The 25,701-nt window shown below is 39.2% G+C and overlaps 1 protein-coding gene across 2 annotated transcripts in view; it reads right to left on the bottom strand.

Annotated features, from left to right (window-relative positions):
• Nucleotides 1–475: 475 nt before the first annotated feature.
• Nucleotides 476–25,701, bottom strand: part of LOC124612949 (guanylate kinase) — a 43,300-nt gene continuing 18,074 nt past the window's right edge. The window contains exons 3-7 of one of the 2 annotated variants that reach the window (XM_047141464.1): nucleotides 15,419–15,612; nucleotides 15,036–15,303; nucleotides 11,827–12,050; nucleotides 8,998–9,108; nucleotides 476–1,110 (exon numbers count right to left, since the gene is read on the bottom strand). In XM_047141464.1, coding sequence (XP_046997420.1) covers nucleotides 1,091–1,110; nucleotides 8,998–9,108; nucleotides 11,827–12,050; nucleotides 15,036–15,303; nucleotides 15,419–15,497 — 702 coding nt within the window. In that variant the 5' untranslated portion in view covers nucleotides 15,498–15,612 and the 3' untranslated portion in view covers nucleotides 476–1,090. The remainder of the gene's footprint in view (nucleotides 1,111–8,997; nucleotides 9,109–11,826; nucleotides 12,051–15,035; nucleotides 15,304–15,418; nucleotides 15,613–25,701) is intronic. The other variant, XM_047141465.1, reaches the window with a different exon arrangement.

Raw genomic sequence — 25,701 nt, 5'->3', positions numbered from 1 at the left:
GCCATCTGGTTTCCCCCTTCAAACTAGACGAGTTTCGTTCTTTGTAGTTTTTTCATTTGATGCTTATTTCATAAGATATTTGGCCTGGTCACTATCAATGGACCACCCTGCATACAAACCACGCTTATGTTGTAACAAAGAATTCCATTAATTTCTCTGTTTACTATACAGCAAAGGATTTTTATACTATATTATAAAAAGCATATTGAGTGATTTAAAAAAAACTAAGGCTAGATTTGAATTCAGCTCATAAAAATCTATAAAGATCAGCCATCAAAGTAAAAAAAGTTTTTCAAAAAAAATATTTTTGTTGGCCTGCTTTTGGGAAAGCACATAACAAATATCTGAAGTCAAAGATCATATTTTACTATTTTCTGCAGAAACAAATGGAATAAATTGAGCTGTATGACAAGGGATTGGTAGAAAAAGGAGGGGTGCCAGGATATAATGAGATTCAATGAAATGAAATTCCTACTAAATTTTAACATTTCATTTTATTTAGTTTCCATTTATGTTTGTTGCTATGGCTCTGAATATTTAAGAGGGAATGTAGCAGACTTGGCTTTAGTGGTGTGCATAGCTTGCTTATGTGTATTGATATTTAATGTTCATAATGAACCACTACAACACATTTCTAAAGAGCGCACAAAATACGTATACATTAATATATTCATCAGTATTATTACAGGCAAGCTAATTAGGTACATGATTGCTGCTTTTGTTATTAAAGCTATCACAAGTTGGCTGGCAAGAAATGTACATGGTCAGAAAGTTTCTGAAGCAAGTCTAATACAAACATCCAATTAATTACAATAATACTTCTACAGTTCAATCTGATCAATGATTTTGATATAACAACACAGTTATTGCATCCTCATTTTCCCTGTAATTCGACAACATAATATACAATTCTATTATTCGACTGCTAAAAATAATTTATCTTGTAGAAGCTAATATAGCTACCTTTGTCACTGTTTAAACAACTGTTTGGTATCAGTTTATGTCAGGTACAGAATAATTATGTAAAACATGCATGGAACTACAGTGATCAAACTGGAATGATTTTTTTCTGCCTTCTTATTTAGCTTCACTAAGAATCAGAAGCACCATCTGAAATCAGGAAGAGGAAAATTTAATTTGACAGAACTATATAGTAGTAATGTAAATAACAATGATGGAACCATATATTAAAGTGTAGGACTTATTACAGTGGTAATATTCCCCCCAAAAGTTTCTTCATTTTTGTTACAGTATTAACCTTTATCCAACAGCCTCCTCTATACATTCTATCCTTCTTATACTAATAAATCATTTTTGTCTTCCAATGATTTTATCAGATGATAAATATTACACCATCCCGCAAGCAGTGTGCCATCCAACACATTGGTACAAAATTCTTGCTTTCACTGCATAGGATTATGCTAAATATTTATTTAGTGTATTTTATCCTTGATATTCCCGATACCTTAACAATTTATAAGACATTTTCATAATATTAACAATAATGCAGAGATGGATATGTTAAATTTTATTGGCTGCCCGGCTTTGGACAGCTATAAATCTACATCTGTACTTTGCAAGCCACTGTAGTTATATCCCATCCTATCTCACTTGTGAACAGTGTGTAAGAATAACTGTGTATGCGTCTCTGTATGATAAATATATTCCAATGCGTAATTTTCTCACATACAAGTAATAACTTTTCCCAACAAAGCGATTTGTGTAGAAATGAGAAACAACTGGTTTGTTTCGACAAATACTAAACTCCCTCTTTACAAACAACTCACTGACCAATGAAATTGTTCCTTCAACTTCAGTAGAGGAATATTTTCTCAAAGTTCCTCATTTTGGCAGTATCTTTTATAAGAAAACTAGCTTTTAGTCCACTTGGTTCAACTTTTTACGTGTGAAAATGGAACAAGTACTTTTTGCATTTATAATACAGTAAGTATTTCACTGCATTTCTTCATCTGCACTGTCATTCCTCCCTTTTTTATTTTGTTTATCACAAGAGTTTGGTTCTATCAGTCAACCTCAATATTACTGCATGTGGGAATGAGGGTGCATCAGTTGGTTTATTGTGATTTTTTTATAGTGATATTTCATGAGGATATGCTGAACCACTTGATGGTGCATGCGCAACTGTGTTAAAATCATTCACAGTGTTATGGGGTTTCCTTACTCACACTGTACTTGTTTACTCTAAGGTTGCCGCATATTTCTGATAAAGGCTGAAGAGGACAAGTGCAATAATGTCGTGGGCGGGTAATAAATGAAAATTCACGAAGTTCTGAAAGCAATGTTTATCTCAAACTTAATCCAAAAACAAATGAGCTCATTGTGTTTGTAAAATGTTCTTTGAAGGTTCAACCACATCTTTGGTCTACTTCCAATTCCAATTCTTCATCTCTCATGGAGTATATTTCCAAAACTTGGCATTTCATTTGATATAAGGAGAAGGGTGTTCACCCTGTGGCGTATTTGACACTGAACCTCGAACACTGGAAAACTCAATTTGTTCTACAATTTCTCATAATCTTCCTCTGTCTCCCTGGGCAGTAGGGATATATAGGGTGTCTCACTTATACACGGCCCTGTATAAGTGTTATAAAAATCTTAATAAAAGAGAATATGAAACCAAATTTGTAGATGTTATAACTTTATGTTTTACAAATGAAGGAACATTACAAGAGATGCTGGAACTGATCATCTATGCTGCCCGTCCCCTCGCCCCATCCCCTTTATACATAGTTCAACATGGTGCTACAGCTTCATGAATGTTACTATTGGAGAGTTGTATTTCATGGTGGATGTTCTCATGTGACTTGTCAGTGAGGCAGCATCTGTTAAATGTGGCAACAATGAAGTTCCACGAAGCTGACCCGAACTTATCGGAAGAAAGTGTGGCTGAGATAAAGACTTGATTGTTGGTGTCACCCACAAAATCTCTTTGTGGTTTTTCATAGGAATCTGGAACTATCACCTAGAATATGTCACAGTGCTGGTAAGACACCAGGCCTGTATCCCTACATATTTACAGTTGTTTATGAACCCATACAGACTGACCATGATAAATGCCTAACATACTGCCATTCATTTCGCGATTTATCACTGAAAGACCAGGAATACTGCAGTCATCGTGGTATGGTGATGAAGTGTAGTTTCACTTGTCAGGATACTTGAATTCTCAGGGGTAGTGACAACCAGGCATTAAGCTATTGAGGAACACCTTTATTCACAGAAGGTGCCCATGTTCTGTGCATTATCACAGCAACGCAATGTTGGGTCAGTTTTTTTTTACACTACTGTCACCAGTGGAGTATACAAAGTACTGTTTCCTGAATTCGTGGACCAGCTGGATGACGAAAAACTGACACTTGGCTGGCACCAATAAGATGGGACAATACGTCACACATCTAAAGTGAGTAAGGCTTTGGTGGAATCATTTTACGCTGACAGAGTAATTTCCAAAAGTTTATGACTCCCAGGGTCATCTGACATGATATCTGCTGATTTTTTTCTCTGAGGTCACCTTACGAGACAGGCGAAATACCCTCAGAATTCAAGAAGAATGTAATAATTCCAATTCCAAAGAAAGCTATTAGTTTAATAAATCATGGTGGCAAAATACTTAACTGAATTCATTATAGAAGAATGGAATAACTGGTAGAAACACAGAAGAATGGAAAAACTGGTGGAAACTGATCTCTTGGAAGATCAGTTTGAATTTTGAGACATGTAGGAACATGCACGGCTATACTGACTCTGCAACTTACCTTAGAAGATAGGTTAAGGCAAGGCAAACCTATGTTTCTAGCATTTGTAGACCTACAGAAAGCTTTTGACAATGCTGACTCTGTTTGGAATTGTGAAGACAGCAGGAACAAAATATAGGGAATGAAAGGTTATTTACAACTTTTACAGAAACCAGATGGCAGTTGAGGGGCCATGAAATGGAAGCAGTGGCCGAGAAGGGAGTGAGACAGCGTTGTAGCCTATCCCCAATGTTATTCAATCTGTACGCTGAGCAAGCAGTAAAGGTAAAAAAAAGAAAAATTTGGAGTAGGAATTAAAGTTCTGGAAGAAGAAATAAAAACTATGAGGTTTGCCGATGATAATGTCAGAGAAATCAAAGGACATGGAAGAGCAGTTGAATGGAATGGACAGTGTCTTGAAAGAAGGATGTAAGATTCACAGAAAAAAAAAGGATAATGGAATGTAGTCAAATTAAATCAGACAATGCTGAGGAAATTAGATTAAGAAAGGAGACACTGTAAGACTTTAAGTAGTAGATGAGTTTTGCTATTTGGATAGCAAAGTAACTGATAAAGTAGAGAGCATACAATATGTGATCAAAAGGATCTGGACGCCTTGCTGAAAATGACTTACAAGTTCGTGGCGTCCTCCATCAGAAATGATGGAATTCAATATTGTGTTGGCCCACCCTTAATCTTGATGACAGCTTCCACTCTGTTCAGTCAGGTTCTGGAAGATCTGGCATGAAGTCGGCGTTCCAAAACACCCGAAAGGTGTTCTATACGATTCAGGTCAGGAATCTGTGCAGGCCAGTCTATTAAAGGGATGTTATTGTCATGTAACTACTCTGCCACAGGCCGTGCAATATGAACAGGTGCTCAATCGCATTGAAAGTGCAATCGCCATCCCTGAATTGCTCTTCAACAGTGGAAAGCAAGAAGGTGCTTAAAACATCAATATAGGCCTATGGTGTGATAGTGCCACACAAAACAACAAGGGTTGAAAGCCCCCTCCACGAAAAACACAACCACACAACAATAACACTGCCTCTGAATTTTACTGTTGGCACTACAGCCTCTGAATTTTACTGTTGGCACTACACGTGCTGGGAGATGACGTTCTCCGGGGCATTCACCATTCCTACATCATGCCATCGGATTGCCACATTGTATACTGTGATTCGTCACTCCACACAACGTTTTTCCACTGTTCAATCATCCAATATTTATGCTCCTTACAGCAAGACAGACATGGTTTGGCATTTACCGATGTGATGTGTGGCTTATGAGCAGCCTCTTGAGCATGAAATCCAAGTTTTCTCACCTCCCACTTAACTGTCATAGTACTTGCTGTGGATCCTGATGCAGTTTGGAATTCCTGTGTGATGGTCTGGATATGTCTGCCTATTACACGTTATGATCTCTTTCAACTGTCGGTGGTCTCTGTGAGTCAACAGACAAGGTCAGCCTGTATGCTTATGTGCTGTATGTGTCCCTTCACGTTTCCACTTCACTATATAATTGGAAACAGTGGACTTAGGGATGTTTAGGAGTGTGAAAATCTTGCGTACAGATGTATGACACAAGTGACACCCAATCACCTGACCACGTTTGAAGTACATGAGTTCCTCAGAGCACACCATTCTCCTCTCTCATGATGTCTAATGACTACCGAGGTCGCTGATATGGAGTACCTGGCAGTAGATGGCTGCACAATGCACCTAATATGAAAAACATATGTTTTTGGCGGTGTCGAGATACTTTTGATCATGTAGTGTATAAAATGCAGGGCAATGGCAAGCAAAGCATTTCTGAAGAAGAGAAATTTGTTAACACTGAATATAGACATAAGTGTTAGGAAGGCTTTTCTGAAGGTATTTGCCAGGAGTGTAGCCACGTATGGAAGTGAATCATGGATGGTAAACAATTTAGACAAGAAGAGGATAGAAGCTTTTGAAATGTGGTGCTACAGATGAATGCTGGAGATTAGATGGGTCGATCACATAACTAATGAGGTGGTACTGAATAGAATTGGGGAGATAAAAAAACTTGTGGCACAACTGGACTGAAAGAAGGGATTGGCTGATAGGACACATCTGAGGCATTGAGGGATCACTGATTTAGTGTTGGAGGGAAGTGTGTGGGGTAAAAATCTGCTTACTGAATACAGTACTCGTATTCAGAAGGATGTAGATTGCAGTAGTTATATGCAGATGAAGAGGCTTGCACAGGATAGGATAGCATAGAGAGCTGCATCAAATCGGTCTTTGGACTGAAGACCACAACAACACTTTTAGAGATAATGTGTACAAGAACGAACCACACACCATCAACGAGTTACATGAGAAAATGCATCATGAAATACAATAGTCTGGTGGTGACAATCACGAACTTGCAGTGCCTGCCATGTTGAACAGTGTATACCGGTGAGGTGAAGCCACTTCAAGCATACCTTATAATGTACCTTCATTTCTCAAAAATAAAGGTACATCATGCACAAATTTGGTTTCATATCTTGTTTTATTAAGATTATTATACAGTTTTCCTGGAACCCCTTATGAATGGGACACCCTATATTACCTCAACAGTATTTTCATACAAATATTTACACAACTAATATCACAAGTGCAACGTGTTAATGAATGTAAGCATATGGTAGCAAAAAATATTTTCATGCCTCTACTCCTGTATAATCAGTTCATAGTGGAGAAGTCTTCTGAAAAGATAAAAGCAGAACTGTGATGAATTTTAACCCATTGACCAATGATTTCATGCTGTTTCAGGCAGGTCGATTTGTTCAGAAAGTTTAATTCTGAATTAACTTGTGTGTGTGTGTGTGTGTGTGTGTGTGTGTGCGTGATGTGCATGTACACTTTTTTCATTTCTTTCAATGCACTGATCATTATTTTGTCTGGCAGTTCCTGAAATGTGATGCACCAGTCAGCAGGAATAATGGCATCCACATGATCCAGAATGTCTGGAGCAGTGGTTGTGACAGGACATCCCAAGTGTGGATAACCACAGAGCTCTGTTTCTGCATTTCATGAGGCTGTAACTTTCTTTACCCATCGCTCAACTGTACTCTTATCAACTGCAGCATCGCCATACACTGCACACAAATGTTTGAGGATTTTCACCATAGTTTCATTTTCTGCACACAAGAATTCAATAACTGGATGCTGCCTGTAACGTGAGTCATATGTAGATGCCATTTTGACACTGTACTATGGCCCTGCCAGAGTGGTTCAAAACTTCACTGGCGCACAGAACATACATCAGATGTGAAGCACCAACAAGGATGTTTGTCTATGTATATTAATGACTTTTTTAAAAAAATATGGGGCATTACTTATTGAATGACCCTTGTATTATATTAGGCCCACACTGGGGCAATCCATCTCACAGTGGTTGAGAAGGTTAGTGCTTCAGCATTTTGTGTTGGTAAAGGTAGTGTGTCACAAAAAGCTGTGAATGGGCATGATACGAAGGTCTGATAGCCCGTGCGTGTCACTGTTACATCTTGTTAGAAATAAAGATGGCACATGGAGGTCCTGCACAGTTACCAAGCATTAAATGCCCGTATGAGCACAGACTGCTACCCAGTACCAAATATCGATGACTTCACTAATGTACTGACAGGAATAACTATTTTCAGTGTGATTGACTGCAAAAGGGCATAAAAGTGGATACCATAGCAGAATATGACACACCAAAGACCACAGTAATAGCACCATTGCGATTGTTCGAGTATTTACGAATGCTGTTCAGGTTGAAAAATACAGTGTAGACGGGAGGTGGTAGGAGACTGGAAAGATAAGGCATGGGAGATTTGTTTTTTGCACAAGGATGGGAGGATAATTACTGTCAGTGAATGCTTCTGTGAGACCCTCGGTATATTTTGAGAAGGACTGCTCGTCACTGCAGATGCGACATCCACGGGTGGCTAGGCTGTACGGAAGGGACTTCTTGGTATGGAATGGGTGGCAGCTGTCGAAGTGGAGGTATTGCTGGTGGTTAGTAGGTTTGATACAGACGGAGGTACTGACGTAGCCATCTCTGAGGTGGAAGTCAACATCTAGGAAGGTGGCTTGTTGGGTTGAATAGGACCAGGAAAGCAAATGGGGGAGAAGTAGTTGAGGTTCTGGAGGAATGTGAATAAGGTGTCCTCACCTTCAATCCAGATAGCAAAGATGTCATCAATGAACCAGGTGAGGGGTTTAGGATTCTGGGTTTTTAGGAAGGATTCCTCTAGATGGCCCATACATCCCCCTACCACCACTTACTCCAGTCCGGTCACTAACATCACCTATCCCACCAAAGGCAGGGCTACCTGTGAAACCACTCATGTGACTTACAAGCTAAGCTGCAACCACTGTGCTGCATTCTATGTAGGCATGACAACCAACAAGCTGTCTGTCCACATGAATGGCCACCAACAAACTGTGGCCAAAAAACAAGTGGACCACCCTGTTGCTGAACACGCTGCCAAACATGATACCCCTCATCTCAATGACTGCTTCACAGCCTGTGCCATATGGATCCTTCCCACAACACCAGCTTTTCTGAATTGCGCAAGTGGGAACTTTCCCTGCAATACATCCTACGTTCCCGTAACCCTCCTGGCCTCAACCTTCGTTAGCCACTGTCCTCACCCATCCAGCCCCCTCCCTGTTCCCATTCCAGCACTAGACAGCCATCATTTCACCACCACACCCAGTCTTTCAATTTATTTTTATTTCTCTCCTTTCCGCTACTTACCCCCCCCCCCCCCCCCTTCTCTCCTGCCCTCCGTCTAAATTGCAACACTTCACTCTCTACCACTCCCACCATATTATCCCTCCCCCTCTTCACCCCAGCCTCCTCCTTACACCCACCCAGTCGCCACTCCCATCATGCATTGGTGCTGCTGCTCGCAATGTAGTTTCAGGTCTCTGAGACTGCAGACATGTGTGCAAGTTGCGTTTGCATAGTGTGTGTGTGTGTGTGTTACTGCTAACAAAGGCCTTAATGGCCGAAAGCTATGAGTGTGTGAATCTTTTTATTGTGCCCATCGCGACTCAACATCTCCGCTATATGGTGAGTTGCAACTTTCCTTCACTGGTATTGTTACATTCCATCCTGGATTTTCCATTGTTTGATTCTTGTCCATGAAGAATCATTTTTCGTATCACCACCACCAGTCATCCTTTAAATCTAAACAAAAATGTGTAGCCACACAATACATTAAGATATAACTACTAACCTATGTCTTTACATCTTTGCAGTTCTTTCAATACAAATTCTCGAAGCTCAGAATAGGCCTTCTCCAGTACATCATTGACAATTATAATATCAAAATTGCCTGGCGTTTCACCTGAAAAATATTTTTAAATAAATATTAAATTCAGTCAAGTGCTAACTGCAAAATGTAACTGCACATTGTAACTTAATTAGTGAGTTATGTGAATATACATATATTAGAACAACTTCCGCATTCCATGATTCTTAATGCAGACAAGAATCATCCATAGTGTTCAATCAAAATTACACCAATCAGAACAAAATTAATAATTTCTTAAAATACAATTATCTTGATCTATGAACTAATGTAGCAATAAACTGAACATTCTAAAAGTAGTTTCCAAAAAATGTAAATGTCAAAAACAGCAAAGTTGCAAGACCCAATTTTCAAAATTAATAGTGACTAAATTTGGGTTCCACAAACCCATTTTCAAATCATCCAAACAGATAAAATGATATATCTCATAATACCATGTAAACTATGTTCATATAGAACATACACTTATACTGGCCAAATTTTTCAATGAACATTGGCTGGAAAAAGGTCTGCCAACTTGGCAGGTAGTACTATTGCATCATGTTCATGTCTTTTTCCGCACATGTGCATGTTTGTCCTGCCAATTTCATTGAAAAATTTGACTTTGATGTAAGTGTATGTACAATCTTAACAAGGTTTGCATGCTATTACGGAATATACCATGTTGTATGCTTTGATTATTTAAAAATAGGTTCTGGGAAACTGAAACTAGTCATCCATTAAATAAATAAAGCTTGCAACTTTGGCTGTTCTCTACATCAAACTGGTTAACACAAGTTGCTGTCCCATTATTAACCCAGCATACTGCAAATCCATGAAGGTGAAAGAGTTATGATTCTGTTTAAATCACACATATGTAGAGGGTGTAAAGAAACAACATGGTTAATTGGTAATATTTTCAGCAGGATGGTAGACTGATCACTTCCGAAGTAGGAATCCAATCTGACACATACTTTCATTGTATTGGTTTTGGTGTCTTAATATGAAGTTATTCAGCCTGTTAGCTACTAGTGTAAAATAACAGGACTTCAACTTTGCTGTGAATGTGCTACAGCCAACAACAGGCTACAGTTCATAATTAAAGGGTTAGTTTGTGTTGTGTATTTGGGCAGTAGTGTTGTTGATAGCATTATGAAATCACCACTATACAGGGATTGGACAAAATCATGGAAAGACTGTAAGAAATGTATGCTTAAACATAAATGCAGTTGCTAGCCAAGCCTGCATGTTCTGCTGTTATATATGACCATGCACAGCAGCTGTACAATGTCTCCAATAAGTTGCAAGAGTCAATCATCGTCAGAAGAGTGTTCTGTGTAGTTGGAGTGCATTATGTTGGAGCTAAGAGGATTCAGATGTGGGCAAATTGTTGGGGCTTGTATGTGGGTGCTCATGTAACTAAGCTAGCCAAAGTGTTTGGTGTTTCAAGAGACACCAATTGACAATTTAAAGAGCATACAGTGGAAAAACATCATCTGTTAAGTCACAATGTGGACAATGTGTGTTGAGTGATCACTGATCGCTGAAGAGGATCGTGATGAAAAATAAGGGGATGACAACTGCAAAAATCACTGCATAACTGAATGTTGCACTTACAAACCCTGTCTACATCTAAGCAATACAAAGGGAGATCCAAATGCAGGAAACTGCAGGTGCAGGGCGAGCCGGAATTTCCAAACCACTCATCAGTGACATAAATGCCTGTAATGGGAAAATGTGGTGTGGAAGCCATAAAATTTGGCCTGTGGATCAATGCAGGAATGTCATTTGGTTGGATGAGTCTTGTTTAACACTGTTTCTTACTTCTGGCCAAGATTATGTCCCAAGAGTAAAATATGGTGGGTGTTTGGTGATGATTTGGGCAGCCATATTGTGGAATTCCATAGACCCCATGGTTACTCTGCAAGGTCAAATTACTGCCAAGAATTGTGTGACAGTATTGGCTCATCAGGTCCAACCCATTGTACAAAGTTTATTGCCCAATGGGGATGCTGTATTTCAAGACGATAGGATTCCTGTTCACACAGCCTGCATTGTCCAGGACTGGTTTTGTGTGCACGAGGAAGAATTGTTGCATCTCCCCTGGGCATCAGTCACCAGATCTAAATATTTCTGAGCCTTTTGGTCTACTTTGGAGATAAGGGTACATGATCACTATCCACCACCATCATCATTATCTGAACTTGCCACTATTTTGCAGGAAGAATGGTATAAGATTCCCTTGAAACCATACAGGACCAGTATTTATCCCTTCTCAGACGACTGCCAGCTGTTTTGAATACAAACAGTTTTGCTAAATCTTATTAGGCAATGTAATGTGTTGTGCATGCAGTGTTTCCACATTTTTGTTCACCCCCTCTATAAATACTGAAATGACTGATATGCTGCTTGTATATGGCAAAGTCGATGGCAACAGCTGAGCTGAAATTGCACAACTGTATGGCTTGCCAATAAATGTACTCTGCATTCTTTAGTGTTGCAGCCACAGAGAGAAGACCAAGAAAAACTGAAAAGTCACAACAAGTAAGTTCTGAATTTTCCAGAGCTATATAATATAAGTACCGTAAATATCTTTTTTCTCTCATCTTTCTTCTTCAACTTATGCACTGACAGACATCCTTGGGTTGTTACTTTTCATTTTATACATCATATAAGAAATACTTTCACTGTCTTTACTTTAGGAAAAACAAAACAGTTCAAATTTCAAAACAATAACATCAACAATTATGAATGAGCAATGGACTACTATAGTACCATATTCCAGTTCCGTAGCAGCAATGGTCAAGCGTCTCTGCAAGCTCTCCTCACTTTCAGTCCCTCGACCTCTTAGACGTTCTTCAAGTGTGCTCAAAGAAGGTGGTTTTATGAAGACATATAAAGGTTTTAAACTTGTTTGTTTTATTTGTTTCACACCTTGTATCTCTATATCAAGCACACATATCTTACCACTCTGGCTCACTTTTTCAACAGCTGCTTTGCTGCAAAACGAATAAACATATGTTATCAAATGCAATACGAGGGACAAATATCCATTCTGAATACATTTAAAGTCAACTACACATTAAACAAACATTCACATAAATATAATCAATACAAGGTGTAAAGGCAACCACACCATACAACTGAGGCACATAAACAAGATTGAAAATGTTTCTAAACTTTCAGACAGTTTCCTTTTTCAAATCTAACTAATGCAGAGGAAACACACACACACACACACACACACACACACACACACACACACACACACACCAGCACTGCAGCTTGACTCCCCCCCCCCCCCCCCCCTCTCTCTCTCTCTCTCTCTCTCTCTCTCTCTCTCTCTCTCTCTCTCTCTAACTCTCTTGTGTGTGTGTGTGTGTCTGGAGGGGAGGGGGGGCACATGCATGAACACACAGTAAATAGTACAAGTTTCCATCAGCCTCACAAAGCTCTTAATCAGCTTTATAGTTTGCTGGCACTTTATACAATGATGTGACTCAAACTGCTTTCTTTATTGTCAAACTGTGACAGAGTTGCAACTTGCCAGTAACTTCTTTAGTGAGGTAACAAATGATCAATCAACCACTGAAATTCTTTTAAGTTTAATGTCTCTTTATTCAGTAATATTCTCCAACATCTTTTGCACATTTCCAGTGGAGTGTACCACTTAAAATTTTCCAGTTTCATCAAAACTCTCATTTTGGCTGGTCACATTTATGAAGGTATATAAGTCACAGCTTTCATGGTGCATCACATTTAACCATACACTATAACATTCTTGTGACCTCTGAATAATTCTAAGAATCCACCATTCAGCACTACACACAGAAAAATAAGAGAAACATTTACATTTCTGATCACTTCTTTTACAGTAATGGCGGTACAGTGTGGTGCATTCAATGTCTATCAATAAACCATTTCTAAGTGATCTTTCAGTGTTAACAGTTATTCAATGTGTTTAGCATGCCTATTCAAAGGCTGCGAGAAGATTAATGCCATCATTGTTAAGTAACAGAGTCTACAAATAAACATGTGTGCTTCTCAAATCTTGAATCTCGTCAAGAAGTCCTTGCTAGTGCAAACTTTTTTCTTCTTTAAAAAGTAATTATCAATGTCCAAAAACACAAGTTGTCTTTCTTTAAGCATGCAGTGGCTAATCTAAAATTCTTTTCATGTTTATGTGCTTCTTGAATTTACAGTATTTTCTTTTCCTTGAGAAGTAAATCTACTAACTTCCAATGTACATCTTGCACATCCAAAACATTTATTTTTCTTGTGTGGACAGGTGGGAGGAAGAGGATTTGTAGGGCCATATCAATTTGAAAAAGTTCAGAGAGTGTGATAAACTAGAAGGACAGAAAATGTAATTTATCTGAGTTAGAATGGCACAATTTTGGCACATGTTTTAAGCAGAAGTGTGTGTATTCAGAAAGGGGAAATTGGTGTCTCTACCGCATTTGGGCAATGAAAGAATTCATTGGCAACAAAAGAAAATTTGTATCAAAGCCAGGATTCAAACCTGGGTCTCCTGCTTACAATGCAGCTTCATTAACCATTTACGCCATCTTTACACAGTGGTTAGACACAACTGCACAAACTAGAGGCATCCCTGTAGCCTCAATCCGAATTCCCATTTGCTGAACACTACCAAAGCCCATTTTTTTCTTTTTGATCATCGTATCATGCGAAGTACCACACTATGTTGGGCGAAGAGTGCTCAGTGCTCCCTTCACAAATGGCCATGTTACCCTTCATGACACATATAGTGGTGTCTGTTCTTTTGGACATGTCCTGAAGATCAGACACCATTTCTGTTTTCGATCCCGTGGTTGTAAATACAGAATCTTTGAAAAGGAGAAGTTCTTACCTCTGCTGCATTTAGGCAATGAAAGAATTCACTGATGGCAAATGACAATTTGTGCCAAGGCCAGGATTCAAACCTGGGTCTCCTGCTAACTAAGCAGGTGTCTTAACCATCCACACCACCTTGACGTCCGCCCCGGTAGCTGAGTGGTCAGCGTGACAGACTGTCAATCCTAAGGGCCCGGGTTCGATTCCCGGCTGGGTTGGAGATTTTCTCTGCTCAGGGACTGGGTGTTGTGTTGTCCAAATCATCATCATTTCATCCTCATCGACGCGCAGGTCGCCGAAGTGGCGTTGAATCGAAAGACCTGCACCAGGCGAACGGTCTACCCGACGGGAGGCCCTAGCCACATGACATTTCCATTTTATACCACCTTGACATTTGTCACCAATGAATTCTTTCATTGCCCAAATGCAGCAGAGATTGGAATTTCTCCTTTCTGAATATATTCTATGTCCAGTCATGGGATCAAATGTAGAAATGGTATCTGCTCTTTCGCACATGCCCGAAAGAACAGGCACCAGTCTTGTAGAAGTACATTTCTTATTTTAAAGAAACAGGAAGAGAGCATGACTGCATATCAGAAGATTTTAACTGTTTCAACTTATTAGAGAATTTCTATACACGGGTCACTGTTTTATTCGCAACAATGTCACAGCTTGTGTTATTAGAGAATAACACAATTTTCTCAACTTGTTCTTCTGATTACCATTTTGTAAATGGCTTTTATAGGCAGACAAAGAAAATTGGAATCTGTTTAAGTGTGTGTTTGTTTTTTTTATTCAGCACAGTTTCATCCTAACAACAATACCTTTCAGATAGTAAAGAATAAAGTGTTGTGATGTTAAAGAAATATCTTAACTTCTTGTTGGTGCAAGAAAGAGAAAACACATCAGACTTATATTAGATTTCAGACTAGATATCCTAATCAGGCTTCACTGATTTTATTTTATTTGTGTACACTAGTAATGTAAGAAATATTGGATGATTGTTGGCTGGCAGAGACAAGACTGCTGAAATATAAAATGCTGTTCAGCATTCAGCACTGAACTATTTATTATTTGTAAAAAAGGAATGTCTTTTAATTTATTTCTTGATTTCTCTAAACATGCTGTACCTTGTTCCATACAGATTATGGTTGTATTCTGCAGACTCAAGAAACTCTCCATTGTTGATTGCAGCTTTCATTGCCTCTTTTGTTGTAAAATTATAGTGTACACCATCCACTTCCCCACTACGAGGACTTCGTGTTGTGTGAGACACAGAAAAACCAAACTTATCTGGAAATTCATCAAATAGCTTCTTCAATAGAGTTGATTTTCCACATCCAGATGGGCCACATATCACCATGGCCTTTGGATTTTCTTTCACCATTGTGTTATAAACTGTAACAAAGAAAGGACATCTTATAATGTCTCAGCATCAGATATACTGTTTTGTATTGTAGACAGAAGACCATAACAATCAAATAAATATTCATGAGAGCAATGGTTTACATACCTAATTGCTTCGTAAATGAGATCTTGTTTTGCAAAAAATTTAAGCATATTTTTGAAAGGTTCACAAATACAACTGACATTCTTGTTTTTTTAAGAAGTGGTGCACTTTAGTTTATTAAAACTTGACCCATACCGATGGTATACCACTAAAAAATTTATGATGAGAATACCAAGGCATCCTCTTCAGTGAGATCCCTTTAATCAAATACATACTTTTCAAAACATATCAAGTAACCAAAACATTCTCATTGATATTCCATATATATAACATTCTGTAATATAAAAAGTATGGACCTGTTTAAAGCATTTGGAAATGGATGATGCAAATGGCAGAGGTAAGTGTTAGTTTAGTTACGTGAACATATCTGAAAGTGCACGAGTGTCATGACAAAAGCAATCATATACAGCCCTGTATACAGCAGAATACTAAATGTGATTTATAAATGATAGCAATTTTAATGAAAAAGATGGGTTAGATAAAAAAAGGGGCACAAAAGGAATTACAGGGGAGGCACAGACAGACATCACCAACAGTAAAAGCAAAGCAAACACCATAAAAACAGTGAGGGGGCAAGGATTAGTAAATTCACAATGTTCTTCAGAATAGTTGATACTGTAATACTTAGTGGGAATTATATACGAAACTCAGTTATATATTTATATAGGAAACTCAAACATGTCAGCTACATAGTCATGTTATGCAGGACATTTAACTTTAGCATCTTGAACACACATAGCTTTTTGCGTGCCAAGAATTAAAATTTTGACCAGTATAAGAGTATCATTCCTGGAATGAAATGAAAAAGATAACTATTATTATAAAGGGCACTCAAAATAAAATGAGATAAATAATAATAATGTCGTGTGGCTAGGGTCTCCCGTCAGGTAGGCGGATCGCCTGGTGCAAGTCTTCCTAGTTGACGCCACTTCAGCCGAGATGAAGGCTACATAGACTATACTACTTTTTATTCTTCTCACACACAGGTTATACCACTGTTAATGGTTTATCAACAGTTGGTTGGTTAATTTGCAACAGACTGCTATATTATTCTTTTCCAGAAGACACCAGGACTATGCCTGTAAAGTAACTGTTTTGACAAAAGAGAGGTAGCTAGATTAAGTCACTTGGCAAGATTATTATTATTATTATTATCTCTATATAACAAAACGGAAAAATTGGATGTAATCAACAAGAAGAGGAAAACCAAACAACTGCAGGATACCAAGTGTGAGACTGTAGTCCGTACATGGAAACTGAGACCAGTTGTAGATTTGTCTCCACATTTTTTTTTATTGTCTGTCTATGTCAGAGAAATGTCAAAAGGAAAACAAGCAATGGAAACTCCAGGTTGGAATATCAACAATATAAGGAAAAGGACTAGATGGAGGGAAGACATGATTACAAGGTACAGCATTGGGAGGCTGAGGGGTTGGGAAGTGGGGAAAGGGGGAGGGGGGAGGGAGGAGCCAAAAAGGAGAGGAACAGGGAAATTGAAAGACAGATGGGTGCACTGTCATAGGACGGCACACAATCAGGTTAAGTGATAGCAGAGAGGAGACAGAAACTTTTGGGTGGATGGCGTGTGGACAATAGTTTACTGTATTTCGAGGCCAGGATATTTTCAGAAGTGGAGAATATGTTGAAAGAATAACTCCCGTCTACACAGTTCAGAAAAGCTGGTGGTGGAGGGGAGGGTCCAGATGGCCTGGGTTGTGAAGCAGCCATTGAAATCAAGCATATTATGTCCAGCTGCATGTTGTGCCACACGGTGGTCTACTTTACTCTTGGTCACAGTTTGGCGGTGGCCAGTTATCTTGGTGGACAGATGGTTGGTAGTCATACCAATATAAAAAGCTGTGCAATGAGTTTGCAGCAGAGCTGTTATATGACACAGCTGCTTTCACAGATGGCCTGGCCTCTGATGGGGTAAGGCAAGCCTGTGACAGGATTGGAATAGGAAGTGTTGGGTGGGTGAATTGGGCTGGTCTTGCACCTGGATCTTCCACAGGAATATGATTCCGTGGCAAAGGGTTGGGACTGGGAGTGGCACAAAGATGGACTACAATGTTATGGAGGTTGGGTTGGCAAAGGAACACCACTTTAGGAGAGGTGGGAAGGATCTTGGTTAAGATGTCACTTATTTCAGAGCATGATGATAAGGAATTAAAGCCTTGACAAAGGATGTGCTTCATATGGCCCAGTCTGGAGTGGTATTGGGTAATGAAAGGGACACTCCTTTGCAGCTGTTTCTGGGGGGGGGGGGGGGGGGGGCGGTGAGAGGACTGGGGGTTTTGGGGAAAATGGCACGGGAGATCTGTTTGCAGACTAGGTCTGAGGAATAGTGTCTGTTTGTGAAGGCCTTGGTGAGACCTTCAGCATACTGAGCAATGGAGTTCTGTCACTGTAGGGTGCCCAGGCTGCAGGTCAGAGATTTTTGGGTGTGGAAGGGATGACAGCTATCAAAATGCAGGTACTGTTGGTCATTGGTGGGTTTAACATGAGCAGAAATGTGAATGGAACTGTCAGAGGAAAGAAATTCAAAGTCCAGGAAGGTGGCACACTGGGTTAAGAACAACCAAGTGAATCAGGTGAGAGATAAAGTGTGGAGGTTGTGAAGGAACAAGGATAGGATGTCTTGGCCCTGAGCCCATCTAGCCTCTGCACACACTGCTATGCAGCACTCTTCTCTCCCCACAAACAGACCCTGCTATCCCTTTCCCCTCCCCGCCCCCTCCGATTGCTGCTTTCGTTCAATGTGACAGTTGCATTCCGGTCTGAAATGTAAGATATGGCAGTTGTGTGTGTGTGTGTGTGTGTGTGTGTGTGTGTGTGTGTGTGTGAGGTATGCTCGCATGTGAGAATGAATGAATACATGTGTGTGTTTGTTTTCTTTTCTGAAGACATCTTTGGCAGGAAGTTAATTGTGTAACAGTCTTTTTGTCGCGTCTGTCTGCAGCTCAACATGTCATCTTTATGGCGACTAGCAATCTCCTTATATTGTTGATACAAAAGGAAAACAAGTATTGACAAAGGGAACAAGTACAAAAAGTCAAATAAACTGAGGATATAAGATACTGTCACTGTCGGTTGGAGGAAAGAAGTAGTTTTGCCCCTATACTTCTTAGTGTGTTCTTGAGGACAATATTATGGGAATGGAAGAGGAGGTAGAAGAAGATGAAATGGGAGATATGATACTGCGTGAAGAGTTTGACAGAACACTGAAAGACCTAAGTTGAAACAAGGCCCCTGGAGTAGACGACGTTCCATTAGAACTACTGATAGCCTTGGAAGAGCCAGCTCTGACAAAACTACCATCTGGTGAGCAAGATGTATGAGACAGGCGAAACACCCTCAGACTTCAAGAAGAATATAATAATTCCAATCCCAAAGAAAGCAGGTGCTGACAGATGTGAAAATTACTGAACTATCAGTTTAATAATCCACGGCTGCAAAATACTAACACAAATTCTTTACAGACGAATGGAAAAATTGGTTGCAGCCGAGCTCGGGGAAGATCAGTTTGGATTCTGTAGAAATGTTGGAACACGTGAGGCAATACTGACCCTATGACTTATCTTAGAGAATAGATTAAGGAAAGGCAAGCCTACGTTTCTAGCATTTGTAGATTTAGAGAAAGCTTTTGACAATGTTGATTGGAATACTCTCTTTCATATTCTGAAGGTGGCAGGGGTAAAATATAGGGAGCGAAAGGCTATTTACAATTCATACAGAAACCAGATGGCAGTTATAAGAGTCAAGGGGCATGAAAGGGAAGCAGTGGTTGGGAAGGGAGTAAGACAGGGTTGTAGCCTCTCCCCGATGTTGTTCAATCTGTATATTGAGCAAGCAGTAAAGGAAACAAAAGAAAAGTTCGGAGTAGGAATTAAAATCCACGTAGAAGAAATACAAACTTTGAGGTTCGCCAATGACATTGTAATTCTGTCAGAGACAGCAAAGGACCTGGAAGAGCAGCTGAACGGAATGGACAGTGCCCTGAAAGTAGTAAATGAGTTTTGTTATTTGGGGAGCAAAATAACTCACGATGGTCCAAGTAGAGAGGATATAAAATGTAGACTGTCAGTGGCAAAGAAAGCGTTTCTGAAGAAGAGAAATTTGTTAACATTGAGTATAGATTTCAGTGTCAGGAAGTCGTTTCTGAAAGTATTTGTATGGAGTGTAGCCATGAATGAAAGTGAAATGTGGACGATAAAGAGTTTGGACGAGAAGAAAATAGAAGCTTTCGAAATGTGGTGCTACAGAAGAATGCTAAAGATTAGGTGGGTAGAACACATGACTAATGAGGAAGTACTGAATAGAATTGGGGAGAAGACGAGTTTGTGGCACAACTTGACTAGAAGAAGGGATCGGTTGGTAGGACATATTCTGAGGCATCAAGGGATCACCAATTTAGTATTGGAGGGGAGAGTGGAGGGTAAAAATCATAGAGGGAGACCAAGAGATGAATACACTAAACAGATTCAGAAGGATGTAGGTCACAGTAGGTACTGGGAGATGAAGCTTGCACAGGATAGAGTAGCATGGAGAGCTGCATCAAACCAGTCACTGGACTGAAGACAACAACAACAACAACAACAACAACAACAACTTCTTAGCAACTAGAGAGAGGTTAAAATATAGTCCACTGCAAATTCAATACCTTTCTGCAAATAGACATACTATTTACACTTTCCAAGAGGAAACTCGGTGCAGTGGCTGACAGAGGATAGCTCAACTGATACAAATTGAAGGTACTTAACCAGCACTTACAGGTTACCCTGGCTCCCAACCTAGCCTCACTGCATTAGCACACAGCACTGAACTGAGCACAGCACCTGCTTTTGTATAAAAAAGCGTATATGACACACGGAGTTAACGAAAAAGAAAATAAAACTCAGCACAGTGAAGACAAATCTCAACGGTGAAACTACATCACATTGCATTGTATGCCAGGTTATGGTTAAGCCTGTATAATTTGTGCAATCAGCTACCACATTTAGCGTCTTTTTGGGGCATGCAAATAGGACATCAGTCACTCTCCACTCTCCCCTCTTTTGGTTTTACAAAGCTAAAGACACCACTGTTCTTCATTTAATTCTATGCACTATTGATGGCATCTGATTCAGCTGGCAAAGGTTAATCTAAGAAATTGACAACAGCTATACATATCTATGCTTTTAGTTGTTTCAACTTTCAATATATGTGTTTTTACAATGTAAATCACTGAAAAACAGATTCCTCAGTTACAACTACCACACTGTGGACTGTGATACTCCTCAGCAGTACTGTAATATTTACCTAAAAATAAAACCTAAGAAAGGTAAATCAAAAGTAACTTTTGTAGTCATTGCCTTACAGTCTGTTCTGCTGAAAAAAGATGTAGAATATAAACTGGAATTTTAACTATTGTTGCACACTTTTCAAGGAGTATGCACTGACCAATCTAGTGAGGTATTTTACAAACAAGTATTGATTGAAAATGAGATTTTCACTCTGCAGCGGAGTGTGTGCTGAAACGAAACTTCCTGGTAGATTAAAACTGTGTGGTGGACCAAGACTCAAACTCGGGTCCTTTGCCTTTTGCGGGCAAGTGCTCTACTGACTGAGTTACCCAAGCACGACTCATGTCCCATCCCCACAGCAAGTTTGGAAGGTAGGAGACGAGGTACTGGTAGAATTGAAGCTGTGAGGACAGGTCGTGAGTCATGCTTGGCTAGCTCAGTCAGTAGAGCACTTGCCTGCAAAAGGCAAAGGTCTCAAGTCTCTGTCCAGCACACAGTTTTGTTGCCAGGAAGCTTCAAGCATTGATTGAGGTTTGACAATACTAAGAAGCTGCTTATAAACCAAACTTGCAAATCTGCCAAGTGAAGCCAAAAGCAAGAAAGTTTATGGGAGAACACCTCGACATACTTGAAAGTCAAATTATGCCTACACAGGTATCTCATTTCAATGGTGCGATGGTCAAAAACTCTCAGTACTTCAAAAGAGATCAAATGTGGTAGCAGCAAAACAGAGATGAAATTCATTTTTCTTGTTTGAATCCATTTACCAATTTCCTTGCAGTTCCTATGAAGGTTAGAGAGTAGTCTAACTTGTGTTTACTGCTAACAGCATCAGCACTACTGCATGCTGTCTGACTGAAAGATAGACAAAGTATCTTTTATTTTCAGAAAAGTGTAACAAGACAGACACTTACATCAGAACAACATTCTTCTGTAGATGTTTTGGAACATATTTTATACGTAAATGTGATTATATTGATCTAACAAGCTGCTCTACTGGAATCAGCATGAGTTTCAAAAGCAAAAACTGTGTAAAACTCACTCTGACTACAAACTTGCAAAGGTTATAGAGAAGTGTGATCAGATGGGTGCTGCATTCCTTGACTTTCAAAAGGTTTACTGCACAACTGCATATAATTAATTAAGTACAGGTTTATGTAATATCTAATCCAACATCCATCTGGTACATGAATTTCCTGTCAGGTAAAATTAAATATGCAGTGCTTGTTGAGCAAATACAACATTGACATTAACAATATGCATAAATGACATCGTGAATAGTACCATAAATTGTTTCATATTGTTCATCGATGACAATATTTAATGTGATTTCAGATGGGGCTGGTTGTGACATTCAGAAAGATTTATGAAATATCATGCCTTCCTGTGACAAATTTTAGTTCATGTTAAACAAAACTAAATGTAAAATTATGCATAAACTTAGGTGAAAGCTACTACAATGTCAATAACATTATACCTACACATGTCTGAATAATGTAGATGATATGTATAATTTGTGCTTGATTTTTTTTAATTTTATAAGAGGATTATCCAACAACTCATATAAGATGATGATGATATTGTTGGGGTTGTCGGTTCAAAGGATGGTCTGATGCAGTTTTCTACTGCACAAGCCTTTTCATCTCTGCATAACTACTGAAAGCTACATCCATTTGAACCCATGTGCTTGGTCTCCCTCTAAATTTTTACCACTGCCCACCAACTCTTAATATTCCTAGATGCCACAGGATGTGACTTATCAACCAACCCCTTCTTTTAGTCAAATTGAGATGTCTTTCCTTCCCAATTTGATTCAGTACTTCCTCATTATTTACCTGATCAACCTACCTAATTTTCAGTATTCTTCTGTATCATCAAACTGCTTATCATACAGTTTAACTATTGTAGAAGGCTAAATTCCAGACAACCTCTTCAAAAAAGACTTGCCACCACTTATACCTATTTTTTATGTTAACAAATTTCTCTTTCACAGATATGCATTTATTGTTATTACCAGGCTAAATTTTATATCATCTTGATTTCAGCCATTATTAGTTATTTTGCTACTCAAATAAGATAATTCATTGATTACTTTTAGCACCTCATTACCTACTTTGATCTGCTTCAGCAGTGCCAGATTTGATTTAACAACATTCTATTATCCTTGTTTCACTTTTGTTGATGTTTATCTTATAAACTATTTTCCAAACACTATCCATTCCTTTCAGCTACACTTCCAAGTCCTTTGACATGTCTGCCAGAATGACCTCAAAAGTTTTTATTTCTTCTCCTTAAACTTCAATTCCCTTTTTAAATTTCACGTTGGTTTCCTTCACAGTTTGAATAATCCTGAGGATAGGCTATAATCTTGTCTCACTCCCTAACTACAGCTTTCCATCTGTGTCCTTTGACTCTTATAACTGCAGTCTGGTTTCTCTACAAATTGTGAATAACCTTTCACTCATCATCATCATCATCATCATCATCATTTAAGACTGATTATTCCTTTCAGCGTTCAGTCCGGAGCATAGTCCCCCTTATAAAATTCCTCCATGATCTCCTATTCAGTGCTAACTGAAGACCACAACAACAATGTTAGAACAACAGCTATTCCATTTATCAAGTGAATGTTGAGAATGGGAGATAATACCTATTGCAGGGTCGCGGAAGTAACATCACTATAAAAAAAGTTGCCTAGGTGCGAATAGGACTCGCTCTCTGAGAGTTCCGTACAAACTAGATTTTTTTATCCGTTCCGGAAATCGAGGGTGGTGACGTTTTTTGTCTGTTATCGACACTGACACTGGAAAGATATCGGTCCCAGGGATTCTAAGACTTTCCAGGGTGTTTAATTTTCAAGTCTGAAGTCTGAGAACGAATGACAAAAGATATATTTTTCTTTGTGTGATATAATTACAAAGTAACGATTTCGGGTTTTTCCTTTTACTTATAAAGTGAAATCTTGCTTCTGTAAAATTTCATGAGTCTAGGTCAACGGGAAGCACTTAACAGATTTTGAATGAATGAGTTTTCGAGCAGCAAAATATGGCGGATGAATGGCCGTATCTTTTAATTTCATTCACCCAGAAGCTTAAAATATTTTCACAGCGAAGGGACCATAGACCTTAATATGTGACATAAATTTGAACTTGGTACAACTGTTCGTTCTTTAAAAAATGGTATTATCAGTCGGATATTAGCAGTCTGACAGAGAGACAGAAAGCCAGACGGACAAGGAAGCGATCCTGCAAGGGTTCCGGTTTTACAGACTGAGGCACGGAAGCCTAAACCGGAACTAGAAACGCCTGTAAAAACTCTTACTAGAGGAACGAAATTGTTTTAGAAAAGGACAATAATGCAGTGAGAATATTGCAGTAGTGCCACATATAACTGAAAAGAACCGAGAATTTAATCTGGAGACTCGAATTGCATTTGTAGATTATGAAAAAGCCTTTGACACAATGGACAGGTATATGCTATGGAATAGAATGGAAAGACCACCAGGTTATCCTAAACAATTAGTCCAAGTTTGTATTTTAGTAAGACTATAGACCTCAAGGGAATAGAAATATAAAAACACCAAGGAAAAGGTTAAAGCGAATGAATACTCCCAAGTAAATCACTGAGTAAGTGGGAAAAAGGTATTTAAATAGGTATGGGCATGTGATGAGATTAACAGATCAGCGATGACCGAAAGAAGTACAGTATTGGCAACCACCAAACAAGAAAAAAAGAGACCCCGTATGGAATGGAAAAATCAGATGGAACAGGAGATGTAATGAAAAATTTTGAAAGAAGATTTGTACAAGGATCGAGAGGCTTGGGTACGATGTTGCTAAAAACGGCCGAGATGCCATTCTCTAAGAAGACGAGAGAAAACTAGCGAGTGTTATGCAAATTACAACAAAATGATTTTCCTATTCCATCTATAGTGCTTAGTAGCAATGTTCGAAGATATGGAAGAACATCAGGAATAATGAACTGATGCAACTCAAGCAATGGCTTTACGTCATGAGCCACACTCAACTAGTCCTGCCTATATAGAGGATGAAATAGTCCTTAGAAATTGCCAGTAAGGAAAACAAGTCGTCCTTAACACTTTATTCCAATACAAATCAAATATAAAATGAAACTGACTGCGTATATTAGAAGAACCAAGCCGAGACTCGTTTCACCAAATTTATTAAGACAAAAATTCGGTGGGTTCTCTCGAAAAGGATGCCTCATTACCCTTGTCTACTCAGAGAACGTGCCCTGTGTCTTATAAGCGAGTCCTCAGTGAGGAATAAAAACTATAGATTGTACACCTTTTTGTCGAAAAATACATAAATAGTATAGGATTTCTTCAGATGTTAAGCCTATTACTTCAAAATCATTCTTAACCGAATCCAGGTACCTTCTCCTTGGTCTACCCCGACTCCTCCTACCCTCTACTGCTGAACCCATGAGTCTCTTGGGTAACCTTGCTTCTCCCATGCGTGTAACATGACCCCACCATCTAAGCCTGTTCGCCCTGACTGCTACATCTATAGAGTTCATTCCCAGTTTTTCTTTGATTCCCTCATTGTGGACACCCTCTTGCCATTGTTCCCATCTACTAGTACCTGCAATCATTCTAGCTACGAGGGTTATTCCAAAAGTAAGGTCCGATTCGCCGTAACTATTGAAATTTGGCGCCAATGACAAAACACGCAAGCGCGCCGACTCCCGGCAAGCCTTGCGCGTCAAACGCCGCCATTCGCTTTGTTACTGTTGCTGAGTGTAGTTCACAGTGTCACTTTACAATGTTTAAGACAATTGATTAGCCTGCCGATTGTGAAGTAAGGGCAGTGATACGGTTTTTGTCTGCAAGAAACAATTCAGCGGCGGAAATCCATCGGCAGATTACTGAAGTGTACGGTCCTAACATAATGAGCGACAGTAAAGTGCGCAAGTGGGTGCGAGCTTTTAATGAAGGACGGGATAATGTGCACGATGAACCACGGTGTGGCCGACCATCAGTGA

Source organism: Schistocerca americana, chromosome 4 (genome assembly GCF_021461395.2).
Source record: "Schistocerca americana isolate TAMUIC-IGC-003095 chromosome 4, iqSchAmer2.1, whole genome shotgun sequence".
Taxonomy (NCBI): Eukaryota; Metazoa; Arthropoda; class Insecta; order Orthoptera; family Acrididae; genus Schistocerca; species Schistocerca americana.
This window is presented reverse-complemented; position numbering and strand designations above follow the sequence as displayed.